The following is a 16,996-nucleotide window of genomic DNA, read 5'->3' as shown; positions in this document are numbered from 1 at the left end:
CACAGCTGCTGAAGTTTTTGTGCTTTTAAGCTCTTCTGGGCATGGCCCATGGAGAGAGCAGAAGCCAAAAATGTTACCTGCATTTCATTTTCACAAGGCACAATCTTGTGTAGGGATGTTTATCACAACCTTTCCCATAAAAAGCATTTCTTAGGACACCACCTTCAAGCTGCATTGGCACATGCTGAGCTTGGAACCCAAGGTGCATAATCAAGACTAAAGCCTCTGCAGACTGCAGTCATCAGACAGAATCAGAACCTCCTCTTAGAGGACTGCAAAAGGGATTGAATTATGATTTTATTTACTGTGCCTGATCTGCCAAGGTGAGGATCTGGTCACCCCTGTGTTCTGCAATAATACAGAGCCCCTGTAGGTTATAACAGGTGGAACAGAACTCAGTTTTCTCATGCATCATGAACCAGGGCATTTATTTAACTGTTAATTCAAATAGCTAAAACACTTTACAGGTTTTGATAATGAGGTGGTTTTGTAATTAGGGGTAAGGCACAGGAAAGTGAAGAAGTTTGTCCAGAGCAATGTCTGCAGGGTATGCAGTCTGCAGTACCTAAAGCATGAAGCTGTGCTTCCACCAGAGGAGGAACAGGTTGGTTTCTCAGCACATTTAAGGCAATGAACAGCTCTCAGTTGAGAGGCAAGGCTGTTGAGGCAGCTGTGTCTCCCTGAGGGTCCCTGTTAGTGCAGCTGCTGAGCTGGAGGGGCTGCACCCCTGTCCAGGCACAGGGGCACTGCAGGGCCCTGCCTGAGCAGGGCTTGGACAGGGTCACCTCCAGAGGCCCCTCCACACCCATCAGCTGCTGCTTGGGAACAGAAGGGCTGCTCCAGTTTGGTGTGCTGTGCCCAAGGCATCTCATGTGCCCCCTGAAAAGGCTTCCTAGGAAAACTAAAGGACCTAGAGCATCTAACACATATATTTAAATGAAAGCATTGCCAACACATATTTAAATGCAAGCATTGCAAACTGACTTCTTTTTGGTGCCCTGAGTTACTGGGATTAACAGTGCTACAGGAAATGACTTAATGCTTTTATCTTACTGTAACAGCTGGACGTGTTATCTGTTGCTAGTACAAAAATCAAGTTGTTTTTTGAGCTATGCTTTGTATTCATGTTCTACAAACCATTTTATTGTTCAGTTTTGTGGGACTTAAAGCAGAGGCCTTATTCACAGCTTGGTCTTTCCATAGCCGGTAGTTCTAGAAACAGTGACTTTTCCTCAATGGAATATTCTTTTATATATTTTAAATAAAAGGAACTGTCAGTTGCCACTTTTGTCCTCTCTCATGTTTTGGCTACTTCTATGATAAAGTGGATGTGCCAGTCTGTATTTTACTACTCTGTATCTCATTTTAAACTTGTTTGTGCAACTAAAGGGTTACAGCTCTGAAGCCTGAGGCAGTTTCCATGCTTTTAATTCTCTGCATTGTGGCAGACCTGTCTGCACTGGAGTTATTAGAAAGTGGCTGTTACCTTTTTTTATTACTGCTTGTATCCCTTCATTCATTTGTTTCCATCCCCACACAACCTTCAATAAACTGAACCTGAATTTCTAATTCGAGTCCTCAGTAGGATAACTGATCTATGGTTCATCTCTTTGGGCTACCAACGTGGACCCTGCTGCGTTTCTCTGGGGCTATAAGTGACAAAATCCCTCATCTCACACTTGTCAGGTTTTATATGAACTGTGCATCCAGAAGAATAATAAAGGAAACTGTTGGTGTGATGAAGGAAAGCAGAGTAAGTCAAGAGAAAGCTCGGCCTGTCCAGAGTACATAGCCAGAATTCCAACATTAACAAAAAGCAACCACCAGGGAAAGGTCACAGCTCTGGAAGTGTAGGTATCAAAATAAACACAAAAAAAAAAACCAAAACAGGGAAATGCTACATGACAGAAATTCATTCTGATTTCCTGTATGCTTTGAACAATAGAAATGACCAGAGTGGGTTTTCCAGGACAGCCTTGCCACAAATGAAGACTTATTTCAATGGCAATCCCACAGACAACCAATAAAACTCACCAGCACCACCATCACCTTGGTATTTCCATTTATTATGCTGTAAAAAGCAACACTATCTGGATTTTATTTCTTAAAATAAATAACTTTCATTTTCAGAACCAGTACAGCTCAAGTTTAGATTCATTCATGGGAAACTGCTAGAAATACATTCATCACTGTCTAGTCCCCACAATACAGAATCTAAAAGTCAAGATCAGCCCAGTCAGTTACAATGACCAGAAGTACACTGCCAGTAAGTATAGTTACGGATAGTCCAGCTCTGAAGCAAAAAAAATCTGGTACAATACAGTTTGTTCACAAAGGCTAATTAATGCTAAGACTACCACAATATTTCTGAGTACAAAGCATTAAGTTAGCTGAACGATTTTAGGTTGTGATACAGAAGAAACATATATGACATAAAAACAAAGGAGTGGGGGGAATCTTCTTTGGAGCGTAAGGAAGTCAGCGTTGGATAAGATAACCAAAAGCTATTTATTGGAAATTCTACATGTCAGTGTCATGAATGATAAACAGCCAAACCAATGTAGTACTGCATATATTTCTATTTATAAATAACGCCATGTCTAAGTAGCTGCATCGCTGAATTGGACATTACAAAATAATCCATCTTCTCACAATGAGAAAATACTAAAACTAACCAGCAAAAATGCACTGAAGCTAGGACTGGCTAAAAGCACTCTGTATGAAAGCATTAATTTAGGGACAGCCATGATCTTCAATGTTAGCTCAGTTACAATCCTTTTGGTTTTGGTTTGTTTATATCATGTGTACTATATAACATACCTATGTTTGAAAATGCCAGTTTGAACAACAAAATGTCAGTTAAATAAAGCTACATCAGGTATTTTTCTGAGAAGCTACAGAATGTGTTGTAACAGGGGCAAGATAGGGAAGATTAGCAGTGAAATCCATCATTTTAAACTAGGATCCATCTCAAAATATTCCTTTACATTGAAACTTATAATTTGGTTCCCTTGTGCTACCCAGTGACTGACGTGGCTCAACAAAGAGCCAGAGGCCGTTTCATTTAGTTCTTGTTTACAAAAGGGGTGGCCTGACACAGGATGTGAAGAGAATGGGTTAAAAGCCTCCAGAAAAATAGCTGATCTTCAGAAGAATACAAGAAAAAGAAAAAACAAGAAGAAAAAACAAACCCAACTAGCTTAAGAAGAGGAGGATTCTTAAGAAAAAGTGTTTGATAACCATGCCAGCCAGCTTCGAGATGCTGTTTGAGGGCTTTAGACTTTCAGACTTGTTCATGATGAAGACAGTCACAGCTTGTGATGAGTACCAAGCACTTTTCCACGTGGCTTGTCCTCCCTGCAGGGAGGCAGTATGGCATTTGGACAAGAGACTGTACAGGGACTTGAAAGGATTAATTCTCAGCTGTACTGACCTGCTGGGTCACTCTGGAGAAGTGACTTCTCTCCAAGCCTTAGTGTCCTCATTGCTAAAGGAGGGTAATGTGGTTCAGATCGTCTTTATAAAGTGCTTGGGCATTCTAGGAAGAATTTGGGCATGATTCCAGGAGATTTTGGTGCCAAAACACAGAAAATTTGACCTCTGAGATCTACTAATGACTTGTACACTACGTGCTAGGATAAAAACCACCATATACACAATTCTCAAGCACAATCTCCTTTTCCATGTGCTAAATGATTCCTGCCTAAAACTCTTGTGCTAAAATCCTTGCCTACATCCAACAACTGTAGTGTGTTGTGAGTATCTGAAGTGACTGCCCACTTCTGAGGTTTGTGCCACACTACTGGCAGAAGCAATTGTACATGGGACAGGGAGCTGTGGCAACATTGGACTTTTGTGAATTACAATACCTGTATCTACATTTTCCACGACAGGGCACGTGCCATGCTGGCTTCAGTGGCAAGACAATGAATGCCACCATTCACCACAAAAGGCATTTACTCACTTGTGCTCCTGGTGCTGAACTCCTGTCCTACACCAGGGGAATCCCAGTGATGCAATATCCTGCTCCCTGGTTTGATGGCAGTGCAAGAAGAGAACATACCCCAAAACCTGGCTTATCTCCTGCTCTGCTCCTGTTCTGATTGGCTCTATGCTCCTTAAAGCTGTTTCACTCCATGCGTGCTCCTTGCCACAAGCCTCAATGAGCTCAGATTGTATTTGGTTTGGTTCTTTGCCTGTCAAGCACTTCCATGCCCTGGCTGGCTCCTGGGGCAGCCTCCAGGAGGGAGCAGCCCCTGCCAGCCCCCAGGGTAGTGCAAATAAACCTGCAAGGAACACCTGCACGGAGTGGAAGCACCCACATTCCCTGGCCACAGGGAAGTACTTTAGCAGCTGAACGTGGAGAGAGAGGAGGGAGGCAAGACAGAGGAACTGAGAGAAACGCTCCCAAGACACAAATCCCACTACACACCCAGCTACACATCACACTCCCCTACACCATTTGGTCAAACAAACCTTAAAAACACATTCCCTGACAAGACTATCTCTAAGAACAAGCCTAGACCATTGACAAGTGTCACCTATACACTCTGTGATATTTATATTATGTAAACAAGGTTGTGTGAATTCTTTTTTTTCTATTTTTTTCCCAAAGATAAGTGCAGATCCTTACTTAACACACCCAGCCTACATCTACATCAGCATCCTCAGCTTTCAAAAAACCTCACTGACGCTCATACCTGACAGTACTCTGGCTCATCCTGGCCATACTGGAAACAGAGGGCTAAAGAAACAAAAATTCAGCAGAAAAGTTCCTAACCACAGACTAGAGTTCACACAGAACACAAAAATAAATTAAGTAGTGCACAGTAAAGCCAACAACAGCTAAATATTTTTATACATCAATTATATGCAGCATGAGGTAATATTGCTCACATTATGGAGGGAGATTCTTAGTTGGTTTTGTTTCTTTTGAAGAGATTGGATTTGTCCTGTGCGTATAGAAACTCCTGTAACGTAACACTGAAGTAACAGAGACTTCTGTAAAATATATACCACTATCAGATAGAAACACACACGCTCTTCATTACTTATGCATACCACAATTAAATAGGTAAGTGATTTGATTCTTAGGGTCTAGCTGGAGATGATTATAGCAAGCCATCCAGATTTTTATGAACCGTTCGGTTCTCCTTCCCGTCATTGTTATCCTCTGATGGCGTGTATTGGGTCTGATACTCTTGAAGGATTTTAAAAACATCATGGTGTCCAAAATGTAAAGCTTCATCCATAGGAGTGTTGTTCCACCTACAAAAAGCAGCACAGGATTTTTAAGATCAGCACATTAGAGCACCACAAATCCAGTTCTTTACATTCTGCACTAATGGCTCAGCACAGAGACCCCATTCAGTACAGTAACTGTGGGACTTCATTAAGCTGAGCATAACCTTTGAAATAATGGGTTTAGTGGCTCATTTTTCATTCCTGCTCAGTCTGCAGAACCTACAGAGAACCAGCAGGATCCCATTCCCCTGTTCCAGTGGCCTGGCTCAACACATTCCACTCTTATCTCTCCTCACAGGGACTAGGGAAGTGCTACTGGAGCATCTTCCCTCCAAACCAGCAATAAAACCACTCACCTGTCTTTGGGGAAAGGATTCACTTTGCACGCTTCCAGCAGAAACTTGACAACATCCACGTGTCCTACAGGAAAAGCAGCTCTGTGAGTGCCTGTACTTCTATACATCCATTTATGTACAGATAAAAGCAGCTATGCACAGAGACTGCAAGGATGTGCTAAAGCACACAGACAGACAGACAGACAGAGAGACAGCAAATGCTGTGTGAGGAGACAGTACCTTCTGCAGCTGCCACATGCAGGGCTGTCCGTGAGTCGTAGTCTCTTTGCTCCATATCCATTCCTGACAGAGCAAACCTTAAAAACAAAATAAAACACAATAAAGGAGACTGCAGAGGCAAGTCTTAGAGCACATCACAAAACCAGCATGGCAGGACACTGCCCTGCCACAAGAGGATGCAAGCAGCACCAGGAACATATTGTATCTTTGCTAATAATGAAAGGGGCTTTGGCTTTGAAAACCAGCTTAGTGCCTTAACTTCCTTTCTGCTCTTTAGTTGTCATAAATAAAAATAAAACATCTTTGCAGAAAACATAACAGTCAACAAGCCTGATTTAAAATGGTCCATGGACAAGCTAAGCCATCTAAGGCAAAGTAAATTTGTACCAGGTGAGAAAATCCCAGGAAGTCTCCCAAGTCTGAAAATCCTGAGCAGCATTAAGGGATTGGGAGGGTTCCTGCTTCACACTGATTCCTTGGGACAGCAGAGTTAAACTATACACCATAGATTTTCCCACCCACCAATTATATTTAGATATATCCCAGCCAAATTAATGCTTATTCAGTCTACTATCATTATTACCTTAAATGATGCCAGATTCTCTTCCAGATTTCAAAAGCAAAGCTAGATATCCTAACCTGTCCAATAATAATGTGCATTTTCCAATCTGAATTTTTGTGGCACTTTCAGAATTGAATATTAGAGCAGGTGAGAGTATAGACAGGATTTTCTGCTATTGCTATAAAAATGGTTAAATAAATTGTTTTACTATGATATAAATAAATGGAACACAGTGGGATTCAGGATAGTGTGAGGGTACCTTTTTGATAGTTAGATTTTGGTTGGGTTTTGGGTGAACACATTCAATCTCTAGCTCATGCAGCTCAATGTCCCCAGCCCAGACACAGTGCATGTGCATGTTCCTAAATAAACAACAACAGCAGGAACCAAACAAGCAGCATTCCTATTCCCAAATTCCTATTCCCAAGCCCCCACTGGTTTTTACCTCCGGAGTGCAGACACGTCCCCTGTGTAGGCAGCAAACAGCAGATTTATCACAGACTTCACCTACAAAGAGAGATCAAGTTCCAGTTTACTGATCTTCTTCCCTCAAACAGAAAACCCAGTGGGGCCAGTTGGTCCAGTGCTTATGGACTTGTGGATTGTATCCTCCCCTTGCCTGACCACATTCTTGCTCTGCTACCAGCACTGCAAGGTCTGTCCTTCCAAGGCTGAAGTCCTCAAGGACAGTCAAAGAACTAAAACAAATTAATTTCTGCTCTGTTGTGGGAAAAAATATGAACCTTGCTCTATAGGCAAACTGTGCTTCTCTCTTCAGTTGCCCAAGTATTGAATTGCACAGACAGCATCACTCTGCCCAATTTATAAAACCATGAACTCCTCACAAGTACTCCTCTGGAAAAGTAGGATTATTTTTGCTATTAACTGCAAAGATTCCTAATGCCAGGAGAAATCTATGTCAGCAGACATAAATTTATTTAAATGTTACCCTTTTTCCTATGTATTACAGATTATCCTTGCACACATCCAATGTACACACTTTTGCTCAAAAAAAACCATTTTAAGCAGTTCTGTTATGTAACAAGCAAGGTTTCCAGGCAGATAAAGTTGGATCTTTTTAGATAAATATGGGCTTCAAGCACAACACAGGTAAAGTCTCTGGTAAGTAAGTGCTTTTTCTCAGCTGTATTAATTATTCTAGCAAGAAATTATACTGTCAGGGTGCACCAACCTAGTCCCATGCATATTTCTAATACATCCTGGCTATAACAACTCTGCAGATTTTAACAAGAGCCAAAAATTATATGCTAGATGGTTTTAAGTCTCCACATCAGCTTGTTCCATAAACTGACAGAGCCACTTCTAGGCACCATTTCCCAGTAATTTCCAGCAAACTTTCTAAATGCTGCTTTGCTTTTTGAGCCTACAAAGTAACAGAGAGAAAAGAGGGAGCTGATGCTGCACTGACCTTCTACACCAAGGAGAAACAAACAGAATGAGAAATCCCCACCCACAAGCAAGTCTCCCACAGGTTTCTGCAAGAACGCTGGTGTACTTTCACAGGGCCACAGAGTAGCCAACATCTGTGCCTCTTCTAAACCAAAGCTGAGGAGCTGCCTGTTGTGTAAATATGCACTGAGGCAAAGAGAGACCCAAGGGGAAGGAGGCACAAAGGCCAGGATGGAGATACAAAGGGGACACAGAGCCACCCACAAAGCCTGCAGCTCCTTTGCAGTTTGCACTATGGGGGCTGTGGGATGCAGATCTGTAGGATTCCCTCTCCTCTCAGGGCTGGGCTGTCCCTACACCTGACAGGCCCCAAAGGCTGGGCCCAGCTCAGGCTCCCTCAGCTCTGACCCCACACCACCTCCAGCTGTGGCAAACCTGACATCTCACCCACAGCCTCCTCCCCGGCCTTACAGAGGGCTGGCATGCAGGGATTCCACTCCTCCCACAGAGATCTCTCTGTTCAGAGTTTCTGCCACAGGCCAAAGCAGTGGCCACCACTCGAGGCAGGTCCGTGGGGCCCTGCTCGGGAGGCAGAGCCAGCATCCCAGCTGAGCCCTCACACCACGGCAGCTCCATGCAGGGCTCAGCCCCTCGGGAAGAGCTGCTGGGAGCACCCAGGGCTGGGCACTGCCCGGGCAGGGTCACGGACACACGGACTCGCAGCAGCCAGGCTGGCTCAGGGCAGCAGCCACCCAAACACCCTCCATGGGCTCTCCATGGGGAGCGCCACAGCCAGCCCGAAATGCCAAACCCTGTCCCAGAGACAGCAGCTGAGTGCAAGTGTGAAGGGGAATTTAGCTGGATAATCTCTGCATTTCATCGAGATGAGTCAGGCATTCAAACCCGCAGGCAGGCCAGGCTGGGGCACTCACAGGGTTCCTACAGGTGATGAATACTCTCCCTTTTCAGGGGCTGGGATGGGCAAAGGACACACTGTCTCACACAAAAACCATTTCAGAGCTAACTGACCGTTTTGGCTGGGCTTCTTGATGTTTCTGGGAAATGCAAATATATATTAAAGTAATAAAATAAAAATAGCGCGCATTCCTTGCTTCAAAAAACAACTTTCCAAGTGCAGGCAGAACCCAGAATCCTGGATTCAGCTGAACATTTTGCTAAAAAGTGATTTTTGTTTTCTATAAACATGTGACAAAATGTAATTTGGAGATTCATGAGGCTTTGTAACACAATCACCTTAGATTACATCTCTCAGCAGTCTGGGAGAGGTCAAAGCTGCTCCTTCCTTAAGATAAAGCAAAATCAAAGGTTACTTTACTTTAAAACTGAACTTCTTGATGTATTTGTTTTTGTTTTGATCTAAGTCCAGACAAAAACATTTCTGCTTGTTTACCTCAGAAGGAAATTTGTTCTGTGTCCAATATTAAAAGTAATGGGACACAAAAGCAGGAGAAACACAATAAATTCAGCAGGACAATTATTAGAAGAGTAATTATCCAAAGCTGGTCAAAGGTGAACTCAAACTAAAATAAGCCAAGGGTGGCCATCATAGCTGGAAAAATCCTTTTGGGACGACTCCCTCCTGCTTCTAGAGAGACTTCAATGATTTTTTGGGAGAATCAGACTGGATTTGCTACCAACAAAACACACCTTGACCCCATAACTGCACCCTACTCTGACAGCAGCATAGACCAGGGCAAAAAATTAACAAACTTCATAAGGTATGAAAAGAAACTACTAGGAAGGCAGCCATAAAAAAAGAAGTTTTACCGAGTCTACGTAAAAAGTGAATTCAATAAAATTTAGGAATCTGCAAATACAAAGTACATTCTGACCTCAAAGTAAGAATATACCATCTCCACAAGCATCTTATGGGTCTTCCTCACCTTTGAAGAGAATATTAATCAAAGCAGCATATATACTAAATCATTATGTAAGAGGTTATCATTTATAGTGATAAAACCTTTACTAAGTGAACAGCACTTGCTGCCATAAGCTTTGTATCTGTGCAGAATCTCACTCAGACTGCCACAAAGTCAAGTTCAAATTCTCTACCCAAAACTCACAGCACTAGTTTGAAATAACAGGTTCATTGCAAAAAAAAAAAAAAAAAAAAAAGCAAAAGGCAAAAGAAACTCTGAAGTGGCAGCAGCAAACATACGATTTTGGGGAGAAAAAAAAAAGAGTGAACATGACAGATGAGCTCCATCCCTTCAAACTAAGTAGGGCACAAGGCAACTAATTTAAGTGGTGAGAAACTCACTGGCAGAGTCTCTAAACAAGTGGTTCATGAACATTCAGTGTTGGTGTTTTGATAACTGCCCTGGTGAACACAAGCCTCCCTAATGTTTAGAAACACAAAGTTCGCTTTCCACAACCTTTTCCTGCTGCATGTACTTCCCTAACAGTGAAAATGCAACAGAAGGAGAAGGGATGGAGTCCCTTTGCTTTATATGGGCTGGGTGGATCTGACACTGCCATACAGCTGCAGGGCAGGACCAAACCAGAGCAGAAACTGCTGCACCTTTTGCCAAACAAGAGGGAAAAGCTGCATGCACTGAAGCACAGGGGCTTGGCAGCTCTCCTCTCACCACACCAACAGCACAGAGCGCTGCTCACTCAGCTACAATGGGACCCTCTCTGTTCAGCACTCTTTCCTCAGCACTGGGTACAATCCTCGTTATCCAGGCAGTGAAACCAGCAAGGAAAGGTTCCTCACAAACACTCATGTCACTCAATGGCAGAAATCAGAAACACAGTTTCACTGTCAGGTTAGGAGGTGCTAGAGGTCTTGGACTCAGCTGGACAAAGCAATGGATGATCCAAGTCCTGCCTCACATCAGAGGTGGCCAAATGACCAACGTCTCCAAGGTACCTCTCCAGTTAATGGCTCTGTGAGTCTGTGGGTCAGCACGTGAGCAGCTCAAGAAAGAAAAATCAAGAGTGTTGCTGCTCAAGGACTGCACTGAGGTCAAGCTAAAGCAAGGAAACAGCCAGAGCTGAGAGCAGCAGGAAGTCACAGCGCTGCAGCAGATACTTCAGATAAACACGGGGGATGAAAAGGCAAAAAATGAAAGAGCAAAATCACCATTCCAAAACCCAAATGGACAAACTGAGCGAGCCACAAAGCCAGTTACAAAGTGAAACTCAGTGTCAGTGACTCCTAGCCCAAAGCTTTCCTAAATCAGTTGTTTTGCACATCTCCAGAGCCTGGTTATGGTGACAGTTTCAGAGAGTCTCCCTCAAGCAGCAGTGCTGACGTGAGCGGATGCACAGGGACAGAGGAACTGCAGACGGGAGCACGTGGCCCAGCACACAGCAAGAGCATGGCTGTGCCTCCTTCTCTGCAAGCACAAAGGACACCTGGGCATGACAGGAGAGCTTCAGGATTGGTTTTCAATTTCCCATTTTTCAATTGCCAACTGGAAAAATTAAATTTTAAACAAAAAAGTTTAACTTAAGTATTAATATGCCGAAGTTACTCATTGCAAGTGCAATTTCAACATCATCTTACTGATCTGAAAGGCTTGGCTGGAATGTGGCAATTGCCTTGGTGGAGTATTTCTAACAAAAAAGTCTTTCCTACCTGAGTTGCACACCCAAATCCAGACTTATTTAAATAATCTCACAATGACTAACAGCAAATGCCCACACAAGACTGAGATAGAATCACTCCTCTCTTAACAGAGACCAGTTTAGAGGATATTTTTTTTAACTGAAGACAAGAGTGTCCACCGCTGCATGGCTCTAATGCCATCCACAGAAGACCTCTCCAAATACTTCAGAGACAGCACCCTGACATTGTTAGTGGCACTAAGATGGGAAACTGAGGCCCAGAGATGGAAATGAACTGCTACAGTCTCATGGAGAAGGGAGAGTGGCCTGACACCTTCTGCCCACTGCCTTCATTGATAATGCAGAACACCCAAATCTCGAGCAGGAGCTGAGCACACTGTGCTGTGTCCCTGTCACCACAGGGCTCTGTCCTGCTCTGCCATGGCTCCTCCAGTGCCTCCAGCACGGCAGGGAGAGCCTCTGCCCCGCACTGCACTTGGGTCAGGAGAGAAAAGCCAAACAGCTGTGCACGTACAGAAAGCAAATCCTTCAGGAAAAATTAATTTAGCTCAAAGCTGGATTAGTTCCATGAGCACCTCTTAGCTAAAAAGGTCAGTGAATCTGGATTTTAATTTCCTACCATGTCCTGCTTCCTGAGAACGCTCCGCCCCCTATAATTTCTTTGAAAATGTTACAGAATTAACATTCTGAACAAAAAGTATTGCTTCCAACTTTATGTTTCTCCAGGTGGCTCAGCAATATAGTCAAGCTCTATAGTTTATAGTAGAACTGCTCAAGGCAAGCCAAACAAGGACAAATAAACAACTCCCCTAAATTTTCCAACGCTCTTTCCATGATATTTAGGGATAACCACAGGTTGGCCCTCTGAAGAGATGTTCAAAATATTGAGAGCAACCAGTCTGAATGGATATTGCTTCTCAGGAACTTTGCTGTATCTGAATTTTACTGTGCACCAGTCCAAGTGTGCTGACAGGAGACTTTCAAATACAACAAGAGGAGTAAAAAAGGGAGAGCAGAGCTAGTTGAGAGAACACGTGCACCACGCTCTTCTCTCACATCCCATTTTTTGTGCTTAAAATGGGACGCAACGCTTCCTCTCAGGGAACCCTGCCCTTCTGGCCAACTGGCTTGAAGAACAGGGTTAAAAACACTCCCCTGCATGGCACAGAGGTGCAGAGATAAACTGGGATTTAAATTTCAGTGCCTAATGACACATGGCTGTCACACCAACCCCAGGGCCTGACACACTGGGACCTCAGAAAGGGTTGCAGGTAAGCAGGGCTCTGGGTTATGTCCCCCCAGGCTCCTGATCCCAGCCCCAGGAGAGCTGCACAGCAATCAGAATGCACTCCTGCAGCTCTTCACCAGGGAATCACAGAATCACAGAATAATGAGGTTGGAAGAGACCTCTAAGATCATCAAGTCCAAAACCTCAACTAGGTTATAGCACCAAGTGCCATGTCCAGTCTTTTTTTAAACACATCCAGAGATGGTGATTCTACCACCTCCCTGACAAAACCATTCCAGTATTTTATTACTCTTTCGGTGAAAAGTGTTTTCCTCATACCCAATCAGCCCAGCCCTGTCTGGAAGTGTCCCCGAGGCACACTTCTCCATGCCACTAACCCCCACAGTGCTGAGCACAGCTGATCTGCACCTGTGACAGCCTGGCTGCCTCCCTGGGCCACCTGCACCGAGGGTGACACAGCACAAAAGACTGAAAACCCATCAGGCGGCATTTCCAAACTGCACATCCCAGCTGCACACTGCTCCCTCAGGCCAGGAGGCTCTGCTGTCCCAGTCTGAGGCCACCCACCCCTGAGGCCTGGCAGGGGACACAGGAGCCCTGCACACGCCTGGCTCCCTCCATTGTTCCCAGCACACGGCCAGGCTAATCCGGCTCAGCACAGCATTAGCTCAGGAGGCAGAAAATAGATTGATAAGCTGCCCAAGGTGAGCACCCGGCCAGGGAACAGGGATTAATGCTCCACAGAGAGACTCTGCTATCCCCATCCTCTGCAAACGGCCAGGGACTGACAGGGAAGGCAGGAGCAAGGAGTTTACATAAGTCACTAGTGATTCCACAAAGTAATAAAAGCTCCAAAGTCAACAGGAATTCACTTTCACAGTAGCACTGGTCAGCGGCTTTCCCTAAAGTTGATCCCCTGATGAGGGTCACCACCAAAAGGCAATCTTTCCTCCTGCTCTTTGGAAGAACTGCTTATTTTATTAATGGGAAACAATCCCTGAAACCCAAGATGCCGATATAAACTCTGAAACAGCAGTGCTGACCTACAGATACCATGAAAAGCAAACCTAGAGCACAAAGCAAACCATTTAGTCATCCAGGTTTTACACACTGAACTTGTAACTCACCTATGCTGGAGCCCAGCCTTTTGATGGCTTTTTCCTGGCATGGAAGGCTTAAAAATAAAGTAAAAACAAACAGAAAAAAAAAACCCCTCAAACCTGCACAAAATGAATTTTGGTGTTTCAACTCCAAAACTAGAATGCAAGTAATCCCTAAAAGGACAAAAATAAACCAGGGATGGATCTGAGAGTAGAACACAGGTATCTCTATGTTCAGATACTAGATAGAATCACTTATTTTACAAATAGGCCAGTTTTGCATTTACATTTAATTTTCAATAATCTGGAATCTACTCTCCAGTGTCCACATACAAGGCTATTGTTGGGAAAAAATCCAGATCTAAAAGAGACAGCCACAGTCTTCCTTTAAAATACCATGTTCAATATGAAAGTAAGTTGTACTTCATAGGGAAAGAAATCTCAGTCAAAAGCCTGGTTTTAAAATTGAGCTTCTGCTTTGTTTCTCATGAAACAAAGTCAAAGTTACTACCTAAGGGTAAGTAAAGCACATATTTTACAGAGTCAAAACTAAGACTGAATTATAGACAACTACCCAACCAACCTCTAAGGCCTCCAAGCCCAGCCATCTCCATTTCACCTGCCCTGTCTGCCCCAGTGCAGTGCCAGCTGCCTGCCAGGACACAACTCCCAGACTAAGTGCCATGTTTTATTCACTAAATGAATCCCAGAATAATTCAGGTGCCCACCCAGGGGAGGACTGGCTCTGAAGTGGTCTCAGAGCTTGCTAGTGAGGTTGTGCCCATGAATATTTTTAGGGATGGACAGTCCTTGAAGGCACTCAAAGCACCCTCTGCATTAAGCCTCAACAATACCTTATTCTACAGAAAACTCAGTTCCACAAGAACAGGCAACTTCTCTAAATAACTTCCTGAAGCACACAGAAGTGAGGCTTTCCAGTAAGTGATCAAATGATCCCACAGAGCTCTACAGCAACCCAACACCAAGTGCCTCTGACAGAGCCTCCTGCCCTGACTTCAAACAAACACAAGGGTCTTAAGAAGTTATAAACTTAGAATCGCCTGGGAGAGCCTTTGTTCCCACTGCACTATAAATAATTAGAAGATGTGTGAATAAATTAATATATATCCCTTCACACATTAAAATATTGATACATTTGAAAATATAGACTAGGTTAATTCCATAAAACTTGCACTTTTTTTCTTGACAACTTCCACCACCTCTTCAGGCTATTTTCTGCACTACTGATCCTTGTTTCCTCATGTAATGTGACAAAAGTGCAAAACTAACTTTAGAATCTGCTCTGCCATGTTTTAAAACTGACACAGGAAACAAGATTTTGTCAGTTTTTTTCCTCAGTTCCTTTTCTAACCCTTTGACTATCCTTTCTTTTCCTCTAGATGGTGCAAGGTCCTCCCTGTTCACAGCTGGGGACAGAGGACGACACCCAGCTCCTTCAGTCCTACCAGCCGTGGGTGCAGTGTTTATTTTTGGACTCAAAGCTGCCACAAGTGACTTTCAAAGCTGCTACCACAGAGTTTATTTCTGAAGTCTCCCTGGGAATTAACTGGAAATGCCGTTTGCACAGCAATTATCCATACAGTTTGTGCTGCTGATACCAAACTAACAGACTAACAAAACACTTATTTATTCCTCACTCCAGTTTCAGCAGCCCTGCTCAAACACAACCCATGTACTGAAATACCAAAAGCTGCTTCTCCCATGAGTGATGTCTAGACTGCAGGCACACAAGAGGCTGTATTTTCATGTATCCAAACACAAAGTAGCTCTAAACCAACTGTGCTGCCAGCGTTGCAAACCCTCAGGCAAGCCAGCACACTGGTTCGCTATTACTTTTATTTAAAGCTGGGCAAAATCCCAGTAGGTATTTAAATATCTTCTTGCAATTCAACTACTCACTTTGTTTCAAATCCTAGCTGGTAGAACACTGACAATAAAGAATTTTCAATGGTCCTAAAAGTGTCTGTTTAAAACCCAAAAACAGAGCAAGGAGTTTTGACTAGGTTCAGTTCATGAACATTGAAAAAAGCCTGTACCAGCAGCTCAGTCTTGGAGCTTGTCACAGAAGCTGTGCATGCAGCTGAATGTAAGGAATAATTAAACCAAATATACACATCCAAGGTTTGTCCTGACATCAGGACCCTTTCTTCAATTAAGAACAAGTGTCAGATTGCTTTATTAGCAAACAGACAGTAAAGGCCACTAAAGGAGAAGTGCAGCTTTCCTGGAGGGAAGGCTGAGCAGGGGTGGTTTGCTCCCCTCTTCCATCTACTGGCATCAAATGGATTTCCATCATTCATATTTCCCTCTGATTCAAGCCTTTTCGAGATAAGTACTGGATTATGCCACCCAAAATTGCAAATAATTAGAGCATTGAAACCACAGGTTACAGTAAACTGCATTTCTTCATCCATCTCTGCCTGAAGTCCTTTTTTTTGTCAAAATACTTTAAATTAATGGAGGTATTCAAAAGCATCTAAAAATCGTATTTACCATAAGAGTTTATCCCCTTTTTTCCTTCTCTGTTACTGTACTAGTTTGCATAAAATTTAAAAAGCTTAAGGAGACAGGAAATAGTAACTGTGAGCAGAAGGTGCTTTTCCTCCAATCACATTTGGAGCCATGAAAGACAGAATTCATCTCTTCCAGCACCAACCCCATGCTCATAAGATGGACATGAAGTGAACACAAATTTCTGGAAGAAGTTTGTAACACCTATATTTCTCAAAACAACATCTCTCTACCTGTGAAATCACCCTAAACACTATCAGGCAGGAGGTACAAGTTCTTCAACTGTCCAAAAATATTCTTTGATTAATACAGAATAAAGAGTCACAGATAGGACTGAGCTCAGTTCTACCATTAAGTCAGCCAGTGCGTGCTCAGAGATTATTACATTTAATTATTCTAATTTTTAAATGAGATTTAGAATCCTGTAAATGAAATTTGAAATCATCTCTGTTTCCAATATAGCTTGTGATTCCATAGGTATAGGCTGCTTCATGCCGTGTTTGGTTTTACTCAAGAGCCTGAAATACAGAACAGCCCTCGATGATGACAAGCCATGGAAGCAGAAACCTTGTTTCATGGCAACACACACTGGGAATGTGTAATGCCTTGTTATTTACAGTTCTGACTATTGATTCATTCTGAAGTATTAGTAAACTGATGCTGTTTAAATTACAGATAAGACTATTTAATCATGATGAATTAGGAGTTAAGTAATTAAACAAAATGTTTA

At 43.2% G+C, this 16,996-nt stretch overlaps 1 protein-coding gene across 1 annotated transcript in view; it reads right to left on the bottom strand.

Annotated features, from left to right (window-relative positions):
* Positions 1–2,047: 2,047 nt before the first annotated feature.
* The window catches only part of GLS (glutaminase), a 59,220-nt gene continuing 44,271 nt past the window's right edge, over positions 2,048–16,996 (bottom strand). Inside the window, exons 15-18 of the mRNA XM_054278466.1 lie at positions 6,827–6,888; positions 5,820–5,896; positions 5,601–5,664; positions 2,048–5,268 (exon numbers count right to left, since the gene is read on the bottom strand). Coding sequence (XP_054134441.1) covers positions 5,112–5,268; positions 5,601–5,664; positions 5,820–5,896; positions 6,827–6,888 — 360 coding nt within the window. The 3' untranslated portion in view covers positions 2,048–5,111. The remainder of the gene's footprint in view (positions 5,269–5,600; positions 5,665–5,819; positions 5,897–6,826; positions 6,889–16,996) is intronic.

The sequence above is a fragment of the Melozone crissalis genome, unplaced genomic scaffold, assembly GCF_028551555.1.
Source record: "Melozone crissalis strain CALT ecotype California unplaced genomic scaffold, PUWL_Pcris_2 ptg000023l_1, whole genome shotgun sequence".
In the NCBI taxonomy this organism is placed as follows: domain Eukaryota; kingdom Metazoa; phylum Chordata; class Aves; order Passeriformes; family Passerellidae; genus Melozone; species Melozone crissalis.
This window is presented reverse-complemented; position numbering and strand designations above follow the sequence as displayed.